Below are 24,230 nucleotides of genomic sequence, written 5' to 3'. Positions count from 1 at the left end.
GAGCCATTTGCTTGAAAATATCATACCTGAAGAAGAGTGATAATAAACAGGGACAGCAATTTATCTTGCTTTCAGTGCTGACTATTTTAGTTTATGCTTTCTAAGAATCCTTGCCCTTGAAAGAGAGAAAGGAGGAAAAAAAATGTGTGCATCTGTTTATTAAGGTATTATTTATAGTTTCCATTTGTAACAAAATGTCTCTAACATGCAGGTTTGCATATGAATACTAGGATGGTGACTGCTGCCAGAAGAGTTCAGTATTTGAGTGTAACTGTTTTGTGCTGATGTTCTGTAGGTGCTGCAACACATCCTGAATCCTGCTTTCTTGTACAGCTTTGAAAAGGGAGAAGGTGAACAGCTGTTGGGACCCCCAAACCCAGAAGGAGATAATCCAGAAAGCATCACTAGTGTTTTTATCACAAAGGTAATAGTGTTTACATTAGCATTTGAAAATTGAAATAAGTTGTTTCTCTCATTTGGCTTTTCAATCCCCATTTGACTGTTGTGCTATTTGTAAGTATTGCAGTAAGTTAAATCACATCATAACTTTGAACTGTTGCATGGTCTTCCAACTATCAATAGGATTGGACTGCAATTTTTATTTTCTAATGATATCGTTAGAATTTAAATGTCTTTTTTTTTTTTTTTTTTTTTTTTTTTTTTAGAAATGAGCCTTAAGTGGCTGTAATCCCAGTCTTTTCATAAGCAAAATTTTCTGTGGTTGACCATCAGCATCTTTGCATCTTTGTAATTTACTTTGGTTTCATTGAACCCCAGTACAAATCAAACTGACTGTTAAGAAGTTTTCATCTTAGGATGCTGTTTTCTATTTCTTAAACTCCATTCAAGAAGTGTTTAGTTATTTATTAAGTACTTAATTATTTTCTTAAAAAGCAAACATTCAACAAGCAAAAATAGGATTTCTATAATTAATACATTATTTTCTCACACTGCCCTTTCTTTTTTCCTTGTTCCTGGAACTAGGTACTTGATCCAGAAAAGCAGGCTGATATGCTGGATTCTCTCAGGATATATCTCTTGCAGTTTGCCACTCTGCTGGTTGAACATGCTCCACATCACATTCATGACAATAACAAAAACCGGAATAGCAAATTACGACGCCTGATGACATTTGCTTGGCCATGCCTCCTGTCCAAAGCGTGTGTGGATCCAGCATGTAAATACAGTGGACATTTGCTTTTGGCACACATCATTGCAAAATTTGCCATACATAAGAAGATAGTTCTGCAGGTATGGACTCAGTGCTAGTATTCATACCTCTAAGGTATGTTGATAAGTTCTGTAGTGTGCTTTCTTTTTTTTTTTTTTTTTTTTTTTTTTAATGCAGAGTTGGTGTAGGAGGTTGCCAACTACATTTGGCACAGTAGTTTTGGATACTTAGTATACACATAGAAATTAAATTCATCCTCCATAAGCAAGTACAGATGGACCAAGCCAAATATTAATACAAATTTATTTGGAGATTGCGAAGTATAGAAAGAAGTTTGAAGATAAGTGGGGAAAAAAAGAGAGGCTAAAGGGCATAACGAAAAAACCTTTTGGTTGAGTTAATAAAATCAGTAATGTTTCTTCATCTGAAAGAGAGAAATTTCAGCTGAGACTGAATGTGAGGATCAGAGGATAACGAAGTTGGTCATTGGAGAGGGAGTGAAAAAAAGGGAATGCAGAGGATATAGAAGTATATGCCTAATGAAGTACCACCATATATTTACTGAACTGCAGGCCTCTAGAAAAAAAGTGTTATTTAGAAGATACATGTAGTTTTTTTATAGATTCCATACTTTTGTAAATATATATACTATTAATGTTAACCAGAAACCTTGACTTTTAGGTTTTTCATAGTCTTCTGAAAGCTCATGCAATGGAAGCGCGAGCTATTGTCAGGCAAGCGATGGCCATTCTGACTCCGGCTGTGCCTGCCCGAATGGAGGATGGACATCAGATGCTGACTCACTGGACAAGAAAAATCATTGTGGAAGAGGGTCATACAGTTCCCCAACTAGTACATATTTTGCACTTGATAGTACAACACTTCAAGGTACTTGTACTAATTATTCTGGTAGTTACTGTATCATAGATACTAAGGAAATAAACTACAACTTGATTACAAAATGAAGTAATCCAAATTAATGGCTTAATTTCAGAAGTCATCAGCTGTCTGTGTAGGTATTTATTTAAAACTGAATACAACTATTAACATTATATAGCAAATTCTGAAGTGTTTTCACTTTTGATTCTGTTCTTTGTGCTTTCCCTTTTTGCTAAAACATCTTTTGTCTCTCAGCTATTTGTAAAAACTTCCTTGGTATAGCGTTGTGAGCTGCCAAACAAGCTCCCCATGGAGCACAAGTATTTGAAATGTCAATTTAGTTTAAGCAAAAGATATACCTGACCTTAGGTCAGTAGTGAACCTACCAGTGTATTGTTCCAATACAGAACAGCTGATAGATGTGCGTATTTTTTTTTTGTCTGGGTTGCTTCTTGGTGATGCAAGTAATGTCTGTATTGTTTTTTGGAGTGCTTCGTTTAATTTAGAAAGATCCTATTTTACTCGTTTAAATTTGGATGCAAGGCTGTTCTTTTAGTAGTGGAAGAATGGGCTTTATTGTTATTCTGGTTGCTAAAAGTAGAATACTGCATTGTTCCAGTATCATTTCCCTAAGCTTATGTTGTTTGTTTTCTCTGCTAATTATAATTATGACTTTGAGTCTACCATTCTGTTAAATTTCCATTTGTTTATAGTGATTGAAGTTAGAACTCAAAATGTAACTTACAAGTTATGTTTTAGGAATTGATGGCTTAGTACTTTTGGAAAAAAATATTTGAGCGTGTTCAAATGGAAATTTTAGCAACCTAAATGAATTGGTAAAACACTGGAATCGCTTGTCCTTGGGGGGGAAGAGGGAGACAGACACATGGAAATCATAGATCTTCAAAAGAAAACCTTCATTTGGGTACCTGAAATCAGTAGTCAATACTGAAAATTGTAGCCAAAATTTTATTTTCAAAGCACTGGTTACTTTTCCTGATAGTGAAATCTGAACATACTATGGATTTAGGGAAACTGGGCTAAAGACTGTTTTACCATTCTGTTTTAACTTTATTTTAACACTGTCTTTGGTTATTGGCTAATGTGTGTGCGAAACCATCTTTTCAGGTTTATTATCCAGTGAGACATCACTTGGTTCAGCATATGGTTAGTGCCATGCAGAGACTGGGCTTCACTCCCAGCGTTACGATAGAGCAAAGAAAATTAGCTGTGGATCTTGCTGAAGTGGTTATTAAATGGGAATTGCAAAGAATTAAAGACCAGCAGGTAGGAATTCTAAATAAACTAGTAAAGATTGAACTGTTACACTGTTAAATGCTTTTTTAACATGCATATTGCTGATATTTCAGCCAGATTCAGATATGGATCCAAGTGCAGGAGGAGAAGGAGCAAGTTCTACCTCATCTGCTGTTAAAAGAGGGTTGTCTGTTGATTCTGGCCAAGAAGTGAAACGATTCAGGACAGCTACTGGAGCAATAAGTGCTGTAAGAAAAAATTCAGGTTTTGTTCAGAGACTCAGAAGTTTTAACCTGCACTACCTATGCAATTTAGTTTTCCCAGTTAACTTGAATGTCCCTGAATTAAAGGCTATACTTCTAGAAATTCTTTTAACTATATTCTTCTTGCTGTTTGCCTTCTTATGATGTTGTCTTTGTTTTTTGTGTTTTATATCCATACAGGTATTTGGACGTAGCCAGTCCTTGCCAGGAGCTGATGCGCTTCTTTCCAAGCCAATTGATAAGCAGCATACAGATACAGTTGTGAATTTCTTGATTAGAATTGCTTGCCAGGTAGTGTGGTTATTCTGATGTGCGAATACTGATGTAGCGTGAGTAGCTAAAACCATGAAAACTTCTTTTCATAAGGGTACTTGTATGCTTGGATTATTCCGATGCTTGTATACTTGCTTTCTGTTGCTCAAAGGTTAGGAATTTTAAAACAAAAATGCACAAAATAAAATATTTTGAGGAAAGAAATTTAATTTGATAACCAGCATTTGCATATTTTTCATTTCACAAATTATGTATATTAGTCACGTGAGAGGTATGCTTAACTTCATTTGTGGTGTTGTATATTTACAGCTTGATGCAGGTTGCATACAGTTGGAAAATCAAATTTAAATGTGAGCAATTGCAAGCCAGATCTTGCAATTGAAAGAGTCTCCATTTAACGGTGCTGCTGATCAATTCTAGCATTTTGTTTGTTCTTTACTTTCTCTTTTCAAGCAAGTGCTATATTGGAAGTGACATGCTTGAAATAAACTTTAGTAGAACTTGGTTGAAGTCAGCCAAAGACTTCAAAAAGTTCGCAGAAGTGTTTCTTCTTAATTTATGTACTTGCCTGATGCTACAAAGTATTCTTGTTCTATTGAATAGATTTAATGGCAAGTTTATTTTACCCAAGATCTGCATATATTTAGAGAGTATAATAGGGAAGGACTACGTCAATTACATATCTAAGGATAACAGTTGTGACTATTTTCAAGATCAACTACATGGAATTACTTTTCATGTAGCATGTAAAACTTTTTTGTCAAATTTTAAGAATTAGCTTTTCTAGAAGGGGAAAAACTAGCTGGGTATAGCTCAAAGATAAAAACAAACAAACAAACAAACAAACAAAAAACCTGTATGGCATGGTATTTTATGAAACACAATCCTTTGCACAGAAAAGACATGCTCTTAAAGTATAAAGGTTGATTTAGTAAAAAGCTTTGGATTCTTGTGGATACATGGATACCATCCAAATTGAACATGTTCAATATTGGTTAATCTTTTCTTAGTTGTAGTAATAATCCATCAGATTAAGCTTTTTTTTATATATATACTTTTGATGGGTGATTTCAGGTAATAAGGAACCAGTTTGCACATGAGTTCTGATGTTTGCTCTTAGTTGTGAGCTTTATATGCAGTAAAATACTCTGTGACACCACTGATAAAACTACTTGAGCTCATCCATTTCAGAAGTAAGAAATTACATGCTTGCTTGGAACGCATAATAAATTAATGAGTTGGTTGCAAAAAGTTGTCATTGTGTTAACTCTGATTAATTGCTAGGTAAATGACAACTCAAACACTGCTGGATCTCCTGGGGAATTGCTGTCTCGTCGCTGTGTCAACCTTCTGAAAACGGCTTTACGACCAGACATGTGGCCAAAATCAGAACTGAAACTGCAATGGTTTGATAAGCTTCTAATGACAGTGGTAGGTAACATTCTAGTTTTGTAGGGCTTTAGGATTGACTAGCACATATGTTGATTGAATACTTTTGAAACCAGATGTTTAAGGTACACACTGAAATATTTTTTGATGATTATGTATTCTGAGTGCTCATTTGTTATGATTTCAACTTTAAATTGTAATTTTATTTTTGTAGTGTAGCATCATTATGAAATGGAAATAAATCTTTATCTCTTTAATTACTAATTTCATTCATCATTGTTTCTTGGAAGATTTGGAGCTAAATTGCCATATATCTTTCTACTGGTAATTTGTGACTTTGTATTATGGAATAGGATAAAGTCAGTGATTGAGAATAGACATCTGAATATGAACATTTGGTGTTTGGGGGTTGAATGTCTGTAGTCATTTTATTATTTAATATGTTAAATGAATTCTAGTGTATTGGGTTGCTGTTGATAAAGTTAATTAAAAAAGCAGGTACTGAAAACCTGTTTGTGTTTGTCAAGAGGGCGTTTGTTTAATAACTCAATTCTCTGAAGGTGCCATCTGTCCAGGGCCTATCTATCTATGGTTGTGTGACTGAGCAATTTTTTTTTTTGTGGCTTCTGAACCTTCAAGAACCTGAATTTGTGTAACAGAAGCTGGAATTCTTACTGTGGTCTTTGCTGAAGCCCAAGCAATACAGAAGAGCAGGAGGCTGCTTCCCTTCCAAAGAGGAATGAGGAAGCAGAGTGGAGATGGTCAGAGTGTGAGGTACAGATGAGTTAACAAAAAGATCAAGGCCAAAAGAAGGAAGGGCCTTGACTTGGAATGGGAAGACTGGGCAGAAGTCAAGGCTAGGGAGGGATGAATATATGATAGAGATGAGGTTGTAGCCATGAGTGTGTCAGAGAAATCTGTTTGTGTTTTTTTTTCTTTTTTGTGTACACACATTCTTAGACTGCGTTTCATGGGTTTCATGAAATTTGGCATCAGAATTGTAAAGGAATTATTTGACAAGGAGGTAAAACATAATCCCTTGTTGAAAATGTTTCCAACCAGCAAGGTTTCAAGCAGCTTTCAAAGCTGAGGACCACAAAAAGCATTATAAGGCACATAGTTGTAAATGCCTAAGTAACAGTTTATGGTTAAAGATTTTACAATGCCTTGTATTTTAGAGTTCCATATTGGATGACTTATCCGAAAAGACTGACAGGAAGCATTGCTAATCTGTTTAATACTTCTATGTTTTCCCCTGCTCATTGCGTCTTTGTATGTGTTCTCTTTAGGAACAACCTAATCAAGCCAACTTTGCCAACATTTGCACTGGCTTAGAGGTCTTAAGTTTCCTGTTAACTGTACTGCAGCCCCCTGCTGTCCTGAGTAGCTTCAAACCCATGCAACGAGGTGTAGCAGCGTGTATGACTTGTGGAAACACCAAGGTTTTGAGAGCAGTCCACAGTTTGCTTTCTCGATTAATGGGTATTTTCCCTACAGAACCGAGTATGTAGTATTTTCTTCCTCCTTTTATCCTTTATTGTGACATAACTCAAATGATTAAGGGTGGGGCAAAGACACTCTGCAGTGTGCTAATATTGTTTTTCGATTTCTGCTATTAATGGTCCAATTTAGTTTGCACTTTCAACCTCTTTAAAAAAAAAAAAGCTGAAAAAAGTAATTGTGGAATACATCATTATCTATTGACAAAAAAAAAACGTAATAACCTGTGGTTGTCATAATTTTGGTTCAAGAAATGCATGCTATAAATCTAATGCATTTTTGCAATCACAGTTCTTCAGCTTCAGAAGTAAAATTTTTGGTAGTTAAGCTTTGCTGTTTTGCTAAAACAATGAAGGGAGATATGCTTTATATGCTTTAATATGCTTTATCCTAAAACAAACTCATTTTTATAGACTCTTTTTAGAAAAGCCTCAGTGATCTAAGACTTCTCATCCAAATGAATTACTTAGAAGTAGTGGCACACTGTGGAAGAGGTATTGGTTGTATAATGAAGAGGTTATACAAGCGAGGGAGCTGTTTGTGCTGTCTTGGTTTATTAGCAAGATAAGGTTCTGGTGATGGTTATAGGTGACTGTACATTCACAGTGTAACTGTTCTTGCCTGTTTTGTGGCTAAGTTTATCAAAAATAGACAAACTCTGTAAACTTTGCAGGTACCTCAAGTGTAGCTTCGAAGTATGAAGAGCTGGAGTGCCTTTATGCTGCGGTTGGCAAGGTTATTTATGAAGGACTTACTAATTATGAGAAAGCCACTAATGCTAACCCTTCTCAGCTCTTTGGTAAGTTACCCGTATCTCTAGCAGAAGTATGTAGGTTGATCTGTTAATTAGTATGATTTTCTGTCATTGGCTTTTACTTTCCATAAGGAAATGGAAATCTGATGATCAGGAAGAAGCTGTGGGAAGCAGTTAGGGCTAGCAGAAAAGATGAGCTTGGGATGTCTGTCAGCTATGGAGAAAAGGGCTGGGGTATTCATAGCATTTCGAAGAATATGTGTAAACATACTTACGTGTTACTACCTTTTACTTTTTTTTTTTTACTTTTCTTAAAGTGTTATTTATCAGCTGATTTGAATAGCGTAGAAAGATATATTTTTTTGTAGATCTTGAATTTTCACTAAATAAGGAATTCCAAAAATACTATTTTTTTCTGAGTAAGCAGTCTGAATTTTTATTCTCTACCATCCTGAAGGCCAAAATGGTTGTCTTTTCTTGTTACTCATACTTACGTAACTCGTAGAAAGCTCAGCCACACATGACAATGACAGAGATGTATTGGAATAATTTGGTCTGGCATAGAACTGTTTGTGTTGGCAATACAGACCTGAAATTGCACAATTCTGGAAAACTTTCTGGACTGAATTGGCAAATGTCCTTCACTGTGATATGTGTAGGTAGTTGTAATTTCGCTTTGGGAATTGCCTATTTGTGAGGTGTTAAGATGTGCTTTACAACAAACTAACCCAGAAAGATGCTTTTTACAATTTATCCAGTGCTCATTTAAAAGAAACACTACAATCTAACCTTCGAATGTTGCAGATCTTTTTAATTCTGTTTAAGGAGCTTATCTTTGTATGTCAAATTTCTTATGCATATCTGAGCAAGTAAAGAAATTAAACTTCTCAAAGCAGCAATTTGAAAACAACATTTACACAAAGCACACTTTTGTAAATGTTGTAGGTTTTTGTTGAATTTATTGTGGTAAGGAAAGGAGGAGCTGTAGATTTTACTTTTTTTTTTTTTTTTTTCCCTTTCAAAGAATTAAGAGTTTTAAAGGGTAGATACTGCTTAAACTGATTGGTTTGCCAGAACGTGAATAAGCTTGTATTATGATAGGAATTGTTAAAAGCTATGTAATTTGTAGGGGGTGTGGTTCTGTAGGCATCATGCATTCCTAAAGTGTGCCGAAAGAGCTGTTCTTATAGTAAAAGCTTTTTCAACCTAGCTGTTTTAACTTGGGTAGTCCCCATGCTGTTTTCATGACAGTATGAAATAGAGCTAGAACATTTCCCATGTTCTTCTATGTGAAAAAGCACATCCACACTGAAAACCTTGATATTATTCATATTATGCTCAATGAAAGCTTTACTTCTGTAACTGTTGTTTTTATCAATAGGTACTTTAATGATTCTGAAATCTGCGTGCAGTAACAACCCCAGCTATATCGACAGGTTGATTTCAGTTTTTATGCGATCTCTGCAGAAGATGGTCAGGGAACACTTAAACCCACAGGCTACAGCAGGAACAGCAGAAGCAAATACAGGTATTTCATTATATAGTCTAATGATGTTAATGATTAAAAGATGTGTGAAGTATTAAAATCTCTTAATCCTAAAGGGATTGAAATGATTTCGCAGAGTCTTGTGCATATTGAAAATAACTTTGGTATTAGAAATATTGCTGAAGTACTGAAGGATAAAAATGTACTTTAAGTTCATATTACCAATGTAATACATAAATTTTAGTGAATGGTTAGTGAATATTTATGGAGCTACAGAATGTATGTATATATATAGAAATACTGAAAATTTTCAACAGTTTATAGTATTCGGGGAGAGGAGCTGACAAGCAGTGGAGCTACTGTTTGTGAAATTAACTTGTTGGAACTGATGCCTTTGTTTTTACCTTAAAAGAGCTTCTTTTCCAGCCTGTACAGTTCTGTCTATCATCAAATGAATTAGGTCATGAGTCACTGAAAAATTCAGATGTTCTTACATACCTACTAAAGAACATGTAATTTATGAATGAATAAGCTACTGAAGAAAGTGGTTTGAAAGAAATGATGCTGTTATATTTCCAGAGCATATTTGTTAGGTACACTAGAACGTTTCAAATTTTACTAACAATGGGAAACAATTAGAAAATTATTAAGCTTGACAGATAGGCGAGTCGGGAAAGTAACAGAACTGATTAGGTATGTTGCATCATGTATTTCTTTCGCAAGCTTAGTTACAATTTTTCAGTATTGGAATTCTGTAATACCTTTTTACCAAAACTACTTTAATGAGATAAAACCTCACAGGCTTGTCTTTCATATTCTGACTGTTTGTTTGTTTATTTTGGAGTGACTCTGTTTAGGGATGGAAAGTAGTCATTCTGAAAACGTTGTTTCAATATACAGGACTTTATTTCTGGGTAACAGATTTTGTTGTTGCTACTTTAAACTTCTAGTGGCTTATCTTGAAAACTACTTTGCTATGCATTTTGTACATACATACACAATTTTCATCTGTTTTTGTATCCACAGCAGGTACCAGTGAACTGGTAATGCTAAGCCTGGATCTTGTGAAAACACGCCTGGCTGTGATGAGCATGGAAATGAGAAAAAATTTTATACAAGCTATTCTGACATCTCTCATTGAAAAGTCTACTGATGCGAAAATTCTTCGTGCAGTGGTAAAAATAGTGGAAGAGTGGGTGAAAAACAATTCCCCAATGGCAGCTAATCAGGTAAATTGGGAAGATAAAACCATGACTATGCTCAAATACTGGATCAATACAAGCTACTGCTATAATTCATCAGGTATTTACAGTGAGGATTGTAAGGATCTGTTATAAAAGTTTATGTGTCCTTTATAAGGTTTTGAATATTTTGCATCCCATGTGACAGTAATGAGTTAAAGATGCTTAGCATTTTATAGACATACCCATTTTTGATCTCAGAAGCTATTTTGCCTAGAACTTCTTTTAAAGTAAAGGTTTAAAGTAAGTCTTCTGTTAACTTGGATAGACAGTTTCTTCGGGAGGAAGAAACTGCTGGCTTAAATCATGTTATTCTTGTAATGTTTTGTGACCTCCTCGGTTTACCATATTTTGTATCAAAGTTAGAGTTGAACGCATGACAATCTAGTGCTTTATATATTAAACTTACACTTTTAAAAATATATATTCGATTTTTGTAACCATTTAAACACTTAAACCTGTGTAGTTTATATTAGGACAAATGCTTGTGTCTTTTCTTTTTAAGAACCGTGACCTTCTACCAAGCTATTTTTCAATACTTTAGGAGTCAAAGAGTGATAAAAATGGTAGCTGAGACGTACTTTGAATATGCTACTTCTCTGCATGTTTTAAGATGAATTGACAAAATTAATCACGTCTTCTTTTAACACAGACACCTACTCTCCGGGAGAAGTCCATTTTACTAGTGAAAATGATGACTTACATTGAAAAACGTTTTCCAGAAGACCTTGAATTAAATGCCCAGTTCTTAGACCTTGTTAACTATGTCTATAGGTAATTATAGCAATTAATCATTTATTGCAGTTTATTGGTTCATAATTTGTACCATATATGACCTTTATAACATGCCATCAATCTCTTTAGGTTTGAGTTAAGGGACTTTTTTCTAAGATGCAGAATTGATTCATTTCACTTAAACCACAATACATGTTTACTAAAGGCAATTTTATAATGGAAAGTGCTTAAAAAGATTTTCTTTTTGGATCTGCCCAAATATCGTCTTTCCCAAGGTACTAGGGCATCCTCATACATGATTGTATATTAAATGCTGTGGTGAAAGATATAATCTTTCTCTCCTTTTACCTCCATAGAGTATAAAGATTATTTTTCTTGGAAATCTACTTTAAAAATTTCTGACCACCATGTTATTTTATCGATGAATGTTATGGGGTATTTCAAACGAAAATTTGATACTGTTTCACAATTAAGACAATCAGGATTTTGTCCTGAAGGAGTCTTTTATGATAGCTCTGGGCAGTGTTTTTTTTTTTTTTTTTTTTTTTTTTTAAATATCAAGCAGTAGTATTTTCTTTGCTGTTTCACTCAAAATGGCATACCTGGAAGCATTCCACACCATGTAGGCTTCCACAGGACATCAGCTCCTTTGATTTTAGTATTTTATCTGCGAAAAATAGAAGGCGGCTTTTTCTAATACCTGTGTAATTTTATCTTTATTCATTTTAGGGATGAGAATCTTTCTGGTAGTGAACTTACTGCTAAACTTGAGCCAGCTTTTCTTTCGGGTTTGCGTTGTGCCCAGCCCCTGATACGAGCTAAATTTTTTGAGGTCTTTGACAACTCTATGAAACGTCGTGTTTATGAGCGTCTGCTGTATGTGACGTGTTCTCAGAACTGGGAAGCAATGGGAAATCACTTTTGGATAAAACAATGCATCGAGGTAGGAAAATTATTTTTTATCAGAAATACCATTATAATTCTAGAAATATATTCTGCATTTTTCTTGTCTGGGTTTAAAGGGGTTATGTTATGTATGCTTTGAAATATGTATTATCTATGTCAAAGATAAAAATACCAAGTGTGTTACCTCAGATATGTCAGAGACATGAAAAAGCTGGTTCTTGGAAAGCAGCCTTAATCTTTAAAATCCATGTTCTTTGGGAAAAGCTTAATGGTCATGTTGATACTTCTTAAGAAAACCCATCTTCTACAAGTGATGGTGATTAGGAAAAATAGAGGAGTTGTTATCGTAGATGATTTCAAGAAAACTTTCAAGGATATGCACAGTGTATGCACTAAAGGTATGACAAGTCTTAGGTGGGATTGCCTTGAAATTCAATTGCATTTTTGGTTGGCTTATATAAAACAAAATGGGACCAAACTTTGTTGGTTGGTTGTTTTTTGTTTTTAAAATCCGCGTATGAAAACAAGAATTCAGAGTGACTGTGGGGATAACTTTGGCATCTTAAGTATTAGGGCTCCTTCCAGAGAGATAAGAAACAGCATGGATTTTCTGTGGACATTACCTGATTGAGGGCACTAAATAGGTATATAAAGTATACAGAGTTTAAGCACAGAAGAGTCCTATTCCTTCCGCATTTTCAGGAGTGACTTGAAAGGCAGTCTCGTTAAAGTATAGTCACAGACTTCAAACTACTGACAACGTGATCAAATTAAGATGAAAATGTATTATATTTACTGAATAAAGATGACAAATACACCTTAGACACATTATTGCCACTCTTATAAAAATATGAAACCATAGGGATGGTTTCTCAGAAATACTTCAGTAAAATGTCTATTTAAAAGTTCTTTTTTTTTTTTTTTTTTTTTTTTTTTTTTTTTTTTTTTTAATGCCTTAGCTCTTATTGGCAGTGTGTGAGAAAAACACTACGATTGGTACCAGTTGTCAGGGTGCTATGCTGCCCTCCATCACCAACGTTATCAACCTTGCTGACAGCCATGACAGGGCGGCATTTGCTATGGTAACCCACGTCAAACAAGAGCCTCGGGAAAGGGAAAACAGTGAATCCAAAGAAGAGGTAACTTGCAGAAAGCACAGTAGAAAAATAATGTTTTTGATGAAAGCATCTCTTCTTGGTTTCTCATTAAATAAATTTGGAGAAAGTGCCTTGAAGATGACGTGCAGAGCTCGTTCTGTATACCTTGTGTGTAATGTGTTTTATTTTAACTGTGCGTGGCTTTCTCAGAACTTGCATTCATTCATTTAGCCCTTTCTTTAGTACAGTGCATTAGCAATTCTACTTCTGAACATGAAGAACTAATAGAAATAGTGATACCTAAAATAGTTTGATCAGAAGGATATTTTGTATTTGTATAGGGGGAAAAAAAAGTACTTAGAAAATATCTTCATGCTTTGTATCGTTATTTCTGTATAGGATGTTGAAATTGACATTGAATTGGCTCCAGGAGATCAAACCAGCACACCTAAAACTAAAGAACTTTCTGAGAAGGACATTGGCAATCAGCTGCACATGTTGACCAACCGGCACGACAAATTTCTTGACTCTCTTCGAGAAGTGAAGGTTGGTACTTGGTTGTTCGTTTCCTGATAAATGATTTTAATACTGAAATGTTCAAGCTGACCTGACATAAATTATCTTCTATTTTTTTAGCTTATGTTTTTTGTACAGACAACCCTTAGAATCTGATGTAATTTCTTATTTGCGTAGTGTAAATAATTCTTAAGTGTTTACTTAATTGCTGCTTGTTACTGTATCGATCTTACAGGTGGGAGAGGAAGAAATTTAACTGTGTAAGTTCATTTTTAACTGTTAAGAAAATTGTGATGGCAGAGACAGAGCACAAAAAAAAGTATATCACATCTTGTATTAAAATAATTAATGAGAAAGTAATTTTAACTGAAAGCTATTTTGAAATAATTTTCAGAGTAACATGTCTAGCCAATTAACTGGATCATTTCTATTACCAAAGTCATCAACTTTCTTCCTTTTTTTTTTTTTTTTTTTTTTTTTTTTGAAACGGTTACAATAATGAATAAGTCTCGATCAACATGAAAATAGCATTAAGTTAATTTTATGGTAGTTTTCAGTGCTAAAGAAAACATTTTTGATATGTTGGTTGGAAAAGGGATTTACAGTACTGCTTAAACAGCTTTTTTAAACAGCTTTTGAACTGTTTTTTAGTAGTATTGAATTTTTCCCATGTTATGTAGATCTTTCTCTTTCTTTCTAGACTGGAGCATTGCTGAGTGCCTTTGTTCAGTTATGTCATATTTCTACACCATTAGCAGAGAAGACTTGGATCCAGCTTTTTTCACGACTTTGGAAGATCTTGTCGGACAGACAGCAACATGTGAGAATCTCTTTTTAATGAATTCCTCTGTAAATGACTGGTGTTCCAGGAAAATGTATTTGTGCTAAATGACTTGTTCACTTGCTTTGAGAAGTTTACCATTTTTTGTGACTAGTTAATGCTGTACATCTCCATCAGTACATATTTTGAAAGAAATAGGGCCTTTCAGTTTACTAAGAAACTACACTTATCAAACATTTGTTCCCAGCTTTTGAATCCAAATTCTGTAACAGTTAGCTCTTCATTCAGATTTGTCTATCCTCATGTTTTTGTTCCAGGCTCTGGCAGGTGAAATAAGCCCTTTCTTGTGCAGTGGTAGCCATCAAGTACAGCGAGACTGCCAGCCAAGCGCACTGAATTGCTTTGTGGAAGCAATGTCACAGTGTGTTCCTCCCATTCCCATCAGACCTTGTGTCCTGAAATACTTAGGGAAAACTCACAATCTCTGGTTTCGTTCTACGCTGATGCTGGAACATCAAGCCTTTGAAAAAGGACTGAGCCTACAAATTAAGCCTAAACAGACAACAGAATTCTATGAGCAGGAAAGCATAACTCCTCCTCAACAGGTGAGATGTTATATTAATTGAAAAAGGTTATAAAATGTGGAGAGAAGAACATGGTGACAGTGTAGTACAATAGCTTTAGAAGCTTGTTGGAGGAGTGTCCGTTTTTAATTCAATGATGAAATTCCTGTACTTTTATGTTCGTGCATAGTCACTTGCAATGTTGACTACTTTGCATCTTACCTACTTCTCCTGCCTTTCTTTCACGTGGCATGGATATTTTTATGTTTTTCTCTCTTGATCCCTCTTTGCTATCTGCTTTTCAAAGTAATGATCTTCAGCGCTGTAGAAATAGATCAAACCATTTCTGCCCTTTATTTTAAATCTGATGTAGAAGTGTCTACTGCCTCTGTCTCCTTCAAAGAAGAGTATGCTTTCCTAACAGATCATGCTTGTTGTATGACCTTAAGGAGTTATTTGCTAAGCAAAATTGAGTTCTCTGTAAACAGATACTGTTGTGTTTAGTAGTCTGTCAGGTAGCATTTGTGAGTAGTTGAGGAAGATAAATATTATAGATTATTTTTATGTTAAAGGGTGAGTTGTTGGTTTGTTAAACAGTTTGTTCTATGAATTGATCTGATATTTTAAGCAAGACAAACAAGAATCAATACACGTTTGTACGTTCATAGGTGTGCGTTTTTTTTTGTTTTTTTTTTGTTGTCATGTAGTGCTGTGTTGTTCTCAGTACTAGGTCATTATTAATAGCTTACCATCTAGAATTTTAAAAAGAGACACGAACAAATCTTTATTTTTGTGTCTTTCTCAACTTGCTTCAGTATAGAAAGTGTGTTTTTGCTAACTACTATGCTTTGTAGTGATGGATTGCAGAGAAACACTGCTCTTAATGTTCTAGGAAATACTGGATTCCCTTGCTGAGCTCTACTCTTTGTTACAAGAAGAGGATATGTGGGCTGGGCTATGGCAGAAACGCTGTAAGTTCCCAGAGACAGCAACAGCTATTGCCTATGAACAACATGGCTTTTTTGAACAGGTATGCTCTTGATATGGGAAATCATCCCGACAGTAAAATACTCAGATTAATATACTGGTCAGCAAGAAAATATTCTGAGTAGTAATTTAGAAGACTTTAGTCTTCTAAACTAGAAAATGTTAAAACAGCTTCTCTTCTGGCTAACATAGTTTAAGGACATGTAATACCTAGATAAGGTAAGACTTTGAGTATGTTCGTCAGCTTTTTATCACATTTGTAAAGCTACTAAGTAAGGTCTATTTCAGAAATGAGTTAACACACCTCATTGTTTGTTTTTTAATTAAAACTTTGAATATATATATTATTTTTTCTTAAAGTGACTGTTGAGTTAATGTGTATATAGCAGATGGAAAAGTAAACCAGTATGAATTTTATTCAGGCACAAGAAACTTATGAAAAAGCAATGGAAAAGGCTAAAAAAGAACATGAACGGAACAATGCTTCTCCTTCTATCTTCCCCGAGTATCAGCTCTGGGAAGATCATTGGATTCGGTAAGACTCTAAAGCTGATGTAGAAGAAGTATTGCTGCCCTGCAATCGAAGTAGAATAACCTGCCGGTTTAAAGCATTACTTCCCAGAAAAAGCTTAGTTCAGGACTTTTAAGATACAGTGAAAACTTAAGGGAATGAAAAAGTTACTTTTTTACTCCCTTAACAGACCCTCAGAAGATATGTCTGAAGACTTGTATAATTGTAATTTGTTATTGGTGGAAACAGACTGGAGCAAAAATTTTTAATTTTTTTTCCCATTTAAAATGTTTTTTCTGGGAGACAGAAAATGCAGCTTCTTCCTGTTCACAGATTTCTGTATTATAGCCGGTAATAAATTAATATAAAAACAGAAATCCTTCCAACTGGATAAAATATTTTCAGTGCTTTCAAACAAAAAAACGAACAAACAAATATACCTATAATATTCTAATACAAAGCATTAGTAGTCACTTCTACTGAATTTTTGTTGATGGTAAATAAATTTACAATGGTTTCAATTTTTGTAGTTGCTCTAAAGAATTGAATCAGTGGGAACCTTTGACGGAATACGGCCAGTCAAAAGGTCACATCAATCCTTACCTAGTACTGGAATGTGCATGGCGGGTTTCAAACTGGACAGCCATGAAGGAGGCTCTGGTGCAGGTGAGTGAGGGCTTTTTATGCTAATGTTTAGTTTCTTTGTTCATTTTACTGATAACATTTCTAACAAGGCAGTATTACAGCTCATTTCACAGAAACAGTCAACTGATCGTCAGAAGTTTTCTCCAATACACCAGCACACAGCTGGGTGTTTTGGCAATTGAAGCATGTCATTTCATCAGACAAACTTGATTCTTTTTTTTCTCTCTTTACAAAGCTGTACAATGTAAGAAATGTAGCTGGGGCAGGTGAAAGATTTGGTGCATGGTGCTGAGTTATTAAAAAACTACAAATGCATCCCATAGAAGTGTGTGCCAGCAGTGATATATGGAGAAACTTAGGATGGGACCCTTGCAAGTATTAGATAAAACTAAACTCAAAGGTTTATGGGGGATGAGAGGGACATTTTTACATCTTATACCTTTATGGGAACAAGCGTTACTTTTATGAAAAGGATAAAATGAGAAAATACTTCAATCATTGGCTCATTGTCCCTTGGCAATATAACTGTTTCTAGGTCTAAAAGGGAAAAAAAAAAAAAAAAAAAAAAATCATTGCCTCTGTTTTTGTTTGCTTAAGCACCTGAGAGGCAAAGCTAAAGTGTTCTTGACTTCCACTGTCCAAATATAACACAGCTAAACACAATTTACTCTGTTCATCTGCAATGCATTTGAGGGGAGATTATGATGTGTGAAAAATGTGGGAATCAGAGAATTGTCAACTAAATTTGGTTTACATGTTATACCTTAGTGTTCTCTAAGGCATATTTGTAAAACTATTTCAAAATCCTTGTTAAGAGATTTCAGAATATACACATGTGGCTCCTGCCTGTCTCTTGCCTTTTTCTTGAACATCTTTCAAATCATTTTTCAGAGATCCAGCTGTGGCCATTGTTTGCTGAATGTATGTGCAGCAGGTTGTGTGAACCTGTGTGTTAGGATCAGCACTGCATTCAGTTAAGCGCTACTTGGGTTATGAAAGCTGCTCTTTACAGTATTGTTTCCTTTTTTTACCTCTCTTTCCTGAACTATATTTTTCTGTTTTCTGGAGTCATAGAGTTCTGCGTCTGTAGACTTATGTCAAGGGCATTTTTGCAATGCCACAGAGTTGTGATGTTTTGTGGTTTAGTTTGGTTTTGTTTAGTTTGTTGGTTGTTTTTTTCTCCCCCTTCTCTATGCTGTTAAATAACTTTGTATGTGAAGAACTTGATGGTGGCTTCCAGGCATCAGACAGAAAACTAGAACTGGTTTAAAGCTTAAAACCATCATAATTTCAAATGAAGCTTTACATTCATGCATTACTTTAAATGGAAGCAATGCAGCCTGTGTACATCATTAATATGCAGACACTTAGGGCAAAATGTTGCTAGGTGTTTAAAAGAGCAAAAAAATCCCTGAAAAAGCAACACATGAAATCTGAGTTTGTGTCCATTGGTTGGAATGGCTGGTGTATGCTGCAGATCATGCTGCTAATTGTTATTTTAATGAAGACAAAATTGGGTAAATAGACTGCAGAAAGGAGACGAAGAAAGCAATTTCCTTTGGTAAAACTGTCAGAGAGGAGGAGGCATTGAATTAAATACTGCAGCATGCATCGGTGAGATTGGCAGTGCAGGAGACAGGGTTTGAACTGATGGGCAGTGAGAGAGATGGGGACTGGATTTGAAGACAGCCAGGGTTGCAGGAAGAGATGGGCTACTTCTGAGGGAAAAGTAATTTGAATCCACGTAAATAGGTTTATAAAATAAGTAGAATCATAATCATACGCACAAGGTCACGCTTAGCTTTTAGATAATTAACTCTCAAATGTGTTCCCCAAACTATTTTGGTGTACAATATAAACCAGAACACATGCAAATCTTAAAAAAAAAAAAAAAAAAAATATATATAGACCACTTGTAAGAAAGAGCAGACTTCCATGAAGTGGCACTGTTTAATTCTACAGTCTTTAAAACAAAAGTAAAAAAGATGAAAAAAAAAAAAAAGAAAAAAAAAAAAAAAAAAGGAACTAGCAAGTGTGTTACTCTCCTTTCAAATCATGACAATTTGTGGTAGGTTTTGTGCTAGAAGTAATTATCGTAATGTTATGCAGATTTGGTGAAATAGGCGTTTATGACAGAGTACTACTTGTTTGATTTTTCCACATTCCATATTTTCCTTATTTCATAATATGTGGAATCAAAGCACAAGTTTGTATGTTTCTTATGTTTCAAAGCTTCCTCAAAGTTTTAATGCATTGATAACTATATTTTTATAATTTAATGTCAGGCTTACTGAATCCTAGGGTTATTTGTGTTGGAAGGGACTTTTGGAGGTCTGTTCAGAGAAGGCTCAAGTAGATCAGGCTGTCTACTCTAGTGGAGTTCCAGTATCTCCAAGGATTGAGATGCTGCATTCTCCCCAGGCACAGTTTTCATCTGAAGTAGCAGGGATATGCCCTGCCTGTTATATAGCATTTAGAAACTAGCACCATAGTTAGCTTTAGTTAGGAACTAAGGAACTTGTGTGTAGCAGGTGAAGTAGTTGTCTTCCTCCTTTGGTAACGGATAAAAGACATGGTTTGTGCTTTCCTGCTGTTGACCTTCCTGATTCATTATGGAGTTCATGATTATGTTCCGCTTGTGATTCATTTTGCTAAACAACTTGCATTTGTAAAACATTTCACCTTTCCTTTGTCCTTTCCTGGGTTTCACTCATGAGACTGTGAGTTCTGCGCTGTGTGCCTGACGAATGAATGCTCCATAAAGTTCTGCCTGTTACAAGAGAGCTTGAAGGCAGGGGGCACACTGCATATAGAAAATATATCAAAAGATCAAAATCTTCAAGATCCTTTTCTTTCCAAGTGTAATATCTTTTTTCTTTTTTTCCTTCCTGTTAATAAAGTTAAAATGGCTAGGTAAACATGCATAAATAGCCCCTATTTTCTGAGACAATGCGACAGAAAATACATAGGTAGATATTTTTCTATCTGAGAGCGAATTTTGAGGAAGTCTTCCACATTTTACCCTCTCTTAGGCATCTTTTTCCCACTGGTTTAAGAACCATCCCATGAGCATCGGCCCATGGTTATTGTTCCTGAGGTCCCTATAAAGTATAGGGCCGTGCAGCCATCTCAGGCTTCTTGGGAGTCGTGACAGACTTCTGTATTTGTATTGCCAGTAGATTTTTCTGGGTTTATTATTATTATTTTTTTTAACTTTGTATGCCAAATAACTGTTTTATAGAAGAGTGAATTTTTTTTTTTTTTTTAAACTATTATTTTTAAGAAAATACACCTTCTTTTCATAGTAAGTAGAGTTACTTGTCTTTGATTAGTTAATGTAGAAACGTAAATCAGACATAGGACTGATTGCAGTAGAACAGATTGCTGAAAGGTGAGAACACTGCATTAAATCAAAAGTAGAAAGGAACTTGCTGATCTTTGTTGCACTGTTGGTATATACTGTGACATTCCTGGTATTACTCTGCTAGAGATGTCAGAGCTTGGAATAAGGGAGCAAATTGCATATTTAAAACACAATTTTACTGACAAAGCTCTGGGCAGAGCCTTAGGCAGCGTTTTTTCATGTTGCAGAGACTTAACCAGGAGAATTAGTCCCTCACTTCATTGGGCTTTATTGTTTCATCATTACTGTTTAAGTTTTGAACCAATATCCAGCAGTTAAAAATATTGCATGTCAAATTGTCAGTTGGCTGTCTACTTTCATAATAGTTGCAAAAGATAAAACATGAAAAATGCTGAGCATCCTTTAATTTCAGTACCTTGCAGGATTAAGTTTCTGTATACAAAATATCCTAATGGCATGCTTCATTCTGACAACTTATTCTTGCATGATAAATATGTCAAATTGCATGTCTCTCTTCCTTTCTTCAAAATCAGACTATTACTTTTTTTTAATGTAGCATTTATTCTTCTATAACACTGCCTGTTGTCAGAAGGCAAAACGGGTGTATGCAGTCCATATGTTTTGTTTTTAAAAGGTAAACTGTGAAAACTGAAAAAGTTGTTTAATTAATTAAAGGCAGCATTGTCTTTTGTTAGAACCTAAATTAAGGGTGTCCAACCACTGCAACATTTGAAATTGAATTTTCCCATACTTGTAGTACTGATGGTTCTAATTAAATAGTTGTCTCCAAAGATGAATTTTATCATTTTTCAGGCCACATGAAGCTAAATCTGTAAGTAGCAAGCTGTACTACAGCTACAACAATGACCCTATAGGTCATATTTACATTTTAATTAACTTCTTTTTCTCTTTTAAACATTGGTATTTTGTGTTTAAGGTATGCAACTTTACTGGGTAATTATAGAAGTGATAGTATTTGAAAAACGTTTAAAGCCTAAAATAAGAACTACATTGTACAGTATTTTAAGTTAGAATGAAATAGATCATGTCAGATAGGTTCTGGTTTTGGAAATTGAGTTCAGTAGAAATGACAACCATGAGTAACTGCTGATATGCTCTAGAAGCAGTTATATTACACGAGATATTTTCAGTAATGAGACATTCACTAATTGAGTAAAGAGAAGATGCTGCTGAAGCCATAAATGGAGCTTTTTTTTTTGGTTCTACTCAGGTTCTTATAAAAGAAGTGTCAGGACATGTGTTTGCATAAATATTTGGATGTGTAAGAATAATTGCTTCTATGCTGCTACAATGGTTACTCCAATTTTATTGGTATTTTTTAATGCGTCTGTTTTTAAATACTTAGCATACAAGTTTTTTTGATTTTATGAAGCTTCATTGTTGATCCATGGGTCAGAAGAGTCAGAAAAGATGGCATCAGTTTTCATAAATCTTTGGGAAACATTTTTAATAATCTACCTATTAAAGTTGAGCTATTAAAATACCATGTGGCCTTTGATAGGACCCAAGACTCATTTCCATTTGCTCACATTACCACTGTGTTTAATGATCCAGTAGATAATGTAATAAAAAAGAGATTATTTTCACTGTGTAAGTGTAAGGTTGCTACCTGGCAGTTTCTCTCTGCTGGCTCAGGCATAAAAGTCAGTTGAGGATAAGCAGAAAAACCAATTGTAATGCTTAAGATACAGTATATCAACATGGAGATAATGTAAATGAATTTCTGTGTTGCATATCAGGGCGAAAAAAGTTTGATGTGAAGATTAAAAATGAGAAACCAAATGAGTTCTGGATTTAAGGCCTGTGGTGTCAGATAGGGAGTAGTTACGCATTTAGTTACATGTATGTTTACTGTAAGATAATAATTTAGTTGCTAAACAATTGTGCTTTGCTGTTTCTAGTTGTCATATTTCTGTTTTTCCAGGATTTTAAGAAAATAGTTTAAAATTATATTTTAATTGTTTCATCACTGCCACTTGACTTTGCACCTGTACTCAGAAATTATTTTGACATAAATGGGAAGGTTACTTGTAGATTATTAAACAATTGATAATTTTTTTTTTTATTCTCATCAACATAGTTATATCCTAGAGGAGGCAGTTAGGAAGTGTAATGGTGGTATAACGTGCTGACAGATAGGGACGGGATCCTTTTAAGTGAGAAGTTGACATTAGTTGTTCTGGAGCTCCTGAAGCATTTCAGTGGTGGTAGACTATCTACTGAGAAGCATCTTTTTTCTCTTTATGGGGTGAGTTGGTTTGCAGTGAGCTTCATGCTCCTGTTGCAAGACTGCTTTCAGCTTGCTCAGCTGTCTCTGAGCTACTCTACCATTGTCAGAGTAAAAATACCCTAACAGCAGGCTATATGAAGGCACTGCTTGTGCTGAATTTGCAATTTATTTGCTAGCCTGCCCTTACGAATAATTATTAGAGTGCCTAAGCTCCTCTAATGAGAAACATTGATATTTTAGTGTGGTATTTTTAAAACAAAAAGTAAACCTGTTTAAGAAATCTTTTTTTAAAAAAAAAAAAAAAAAAAAGCTCAGAACTGTTGCATTTTAGGACGAATAATCATTACGGGGCTTTTTTGCATTACCAGGTGGAACTGAGCTGTCCAAAAGAGATGGCTTGGAAAGTGAACATGTACAGAGGATACTTAGCAATTTGCCATCCAGAAGAGCAGCAGCTTAACTTCATTGAGCGCCTGGTGGAGATGGCGAGTAGTCTGGCAATTCGGGAGTGGAGAAGGCTTCCTCACGTAGTCTCCCATGTCCACACTCCCCTTCTCCAGGTGAGAATTCAGCGTTGTTTGAATCAGTTATTTTCTGGTGCCAGGTCTCAGGACTTCTAATAACCGTGAGTATAAAATACTCTGCTGCATAGTACTGATTAGTTTCTACTAATGATATTTCTTTGTTAAAAAATGTGGAATGTGCATTTTGACTGGGATTCCTTTGAAAGTCTTTATAGTTCACCTGAATCTGCTCTGCTTGTGGCGTACAGAGGTAGCTATTTAAAAACTGACAAATGGCTCAGCCTTCTTTGTGGGCTAATGTGTAATGTGCTGTGGTACTTGGAGTTCTTGAACATTCAGTGGGTTTTGAAGTAAGATCCATTTTGAGTAGGTATATTATTACATTATATTACTTGTGGAAATGTTGAAATAACCTCCAAAGTGTTCTTTTCAGTTAGTTTGAAAATGTGTTAAATGTAGTATGGAATTTTGTCAATTGTAACCCACTCATGTAATTTTTTTTATTTTATATTTTTAAAACTAAGCTAAATGTCAATGCCCTATAAAGGAAAAGCGTATTTAGAAACGCTGTTATTGCTGAGCAAGTTCTGAACATCCCTGTGGCTTAAGCATTAGGGTCAAAGAACCAGAAGGCTTTAAGGGTCTGTTGTTTGTGAAAGACTTTTCAGATGAAGCTCTGGGAAATGCAAACCTTACTGTTTTTGTTTTTGTTTTTTTTTTTGTCAGTTTCATATTATTTTGATAAATGTTCTGATTTGCCATTCCTGAAGCTATTTTCTACTGGTAAGGTTGTGAAATGGTTTTGTCTGTTCCTTTTTTATGGCAGGATGAAGCCATCTGAAGATGTTCAGATGACTTTGGTTGGTGTGCCCTCTGAGCTCCTTCAAGGGCACTCAGGTTGGAAAGTTAGAACAGCAGGTCGAGCCTGCTGTGTAGTTCTGTGAGCAAATTGGTGTTGAAAATAATGATGGAAAGAAAGCTTCTGTTGTACATAAAATGCCCAGTTTGGTGCATTCGTTATTTCTCTTTTTTTAGTGGGCCTTGGGAATGTAGCAGATGCCATCAAGAGCATTAGGGAAAGGAATCGGGAGGGAATGTAATCTCCAAATTATGTGATGTTTTATTGGACAGGGAGAG

The 24,230-nt window shown here is 35.1% G+C and overlaps 1 protein-coding gene across 6 annotated transcripts in view; it reads left to right on the top strand.

The window, feature by feature from the left end:
* TRRAP (transformation/transcription domain associated protein) overlaps positions 1-24,230 on the top strand; it is a 91,026-nt gene that overhangs the window by 36,653 nt on the left and 30,143 nt on the right. For all 6 annotated transcript variants that reach the window (XM_084536516.1, XM_084536514.1, XM_084536515.1 and 3 more), the window contains exons 38-58: positions 296-424; positions 985-1,251; positions 1,853-2,059; positions 3,179-3,337; positions 3,421-3,555; positions 3,751-3,861; positions 5,128-5,274; positions 6,522-6,735; positions 7,406-7,531; positions 8,868-9,014; positions 9,999-10,201; positions 10,866-10,987; positions 11,678-11,891; positions 12,814-12,993; positions 13,351-13,497; positions 14,168-14,287; positions 14,566-14,853; positions 15,704-15,841; positions 16,221-16,333; positions 16,840-16,975; positions 22,938-23,129. In XM_084536516.1, coding sequence (XP_084392642.1) covers positions 296-424; positions 985-1,251; positions 1,853-2,059; positions 3,179-3,337; positions 3,421-3,555; positions 3,751-3,861; positions 5,128-5,274; positions 6,522-6,735; positions 7,406-7,531; positions 8,868-9,014; positions 9,999-10,201; positions 10,866-10,987; positions 11,678-11,891; positions 12,814-12,993; positions 13,351-13,497; positions 14,168-14,287; positions 14,566-14,853; positions 15,704-15,841; positions 16,221-16,333; positions 16,840-16,975; positions 22,938-23,129 — 3,495 coding nt within the window. The remainder of the gene's footprint in view (positions 1-295; positions 425-984; positions 1,252-1,852; positions 2,060-3,178; positions 3,338-3,420; positions 3,556-3,750; positions 3,862-5,127; positions 5,275-6,521; positions 6,736-7,405; positions 7,532-8,867; positions 9,015-9,998; positions 10,202-10,865; positions 10,988-11,677; positions 11,892-12,813; positions 12,994-13,350; positions 13,498-14,167; positions 14,288-14,565; positions 14,854-15,703; positions 15,842-16,220; positions 16,334-16,839; positions 16,976-22,937; positions 23,130-24,230) is intronic.

Source organism: Aythya ferina (genome assembly GCF_964211825.1).
Source record: "Aythya ferina genome assembly, chromosome: 15".
In the NCBI taxonomy this organism is placed as follows: Eukaryota; Metazoa; Chordata; class Aves; order Anseriformes; family Anatidae; genus Aythya; species Aythya ferina.
This window is presented reverse-complemented; position numbering and strand designations above follow the sequence as displayed.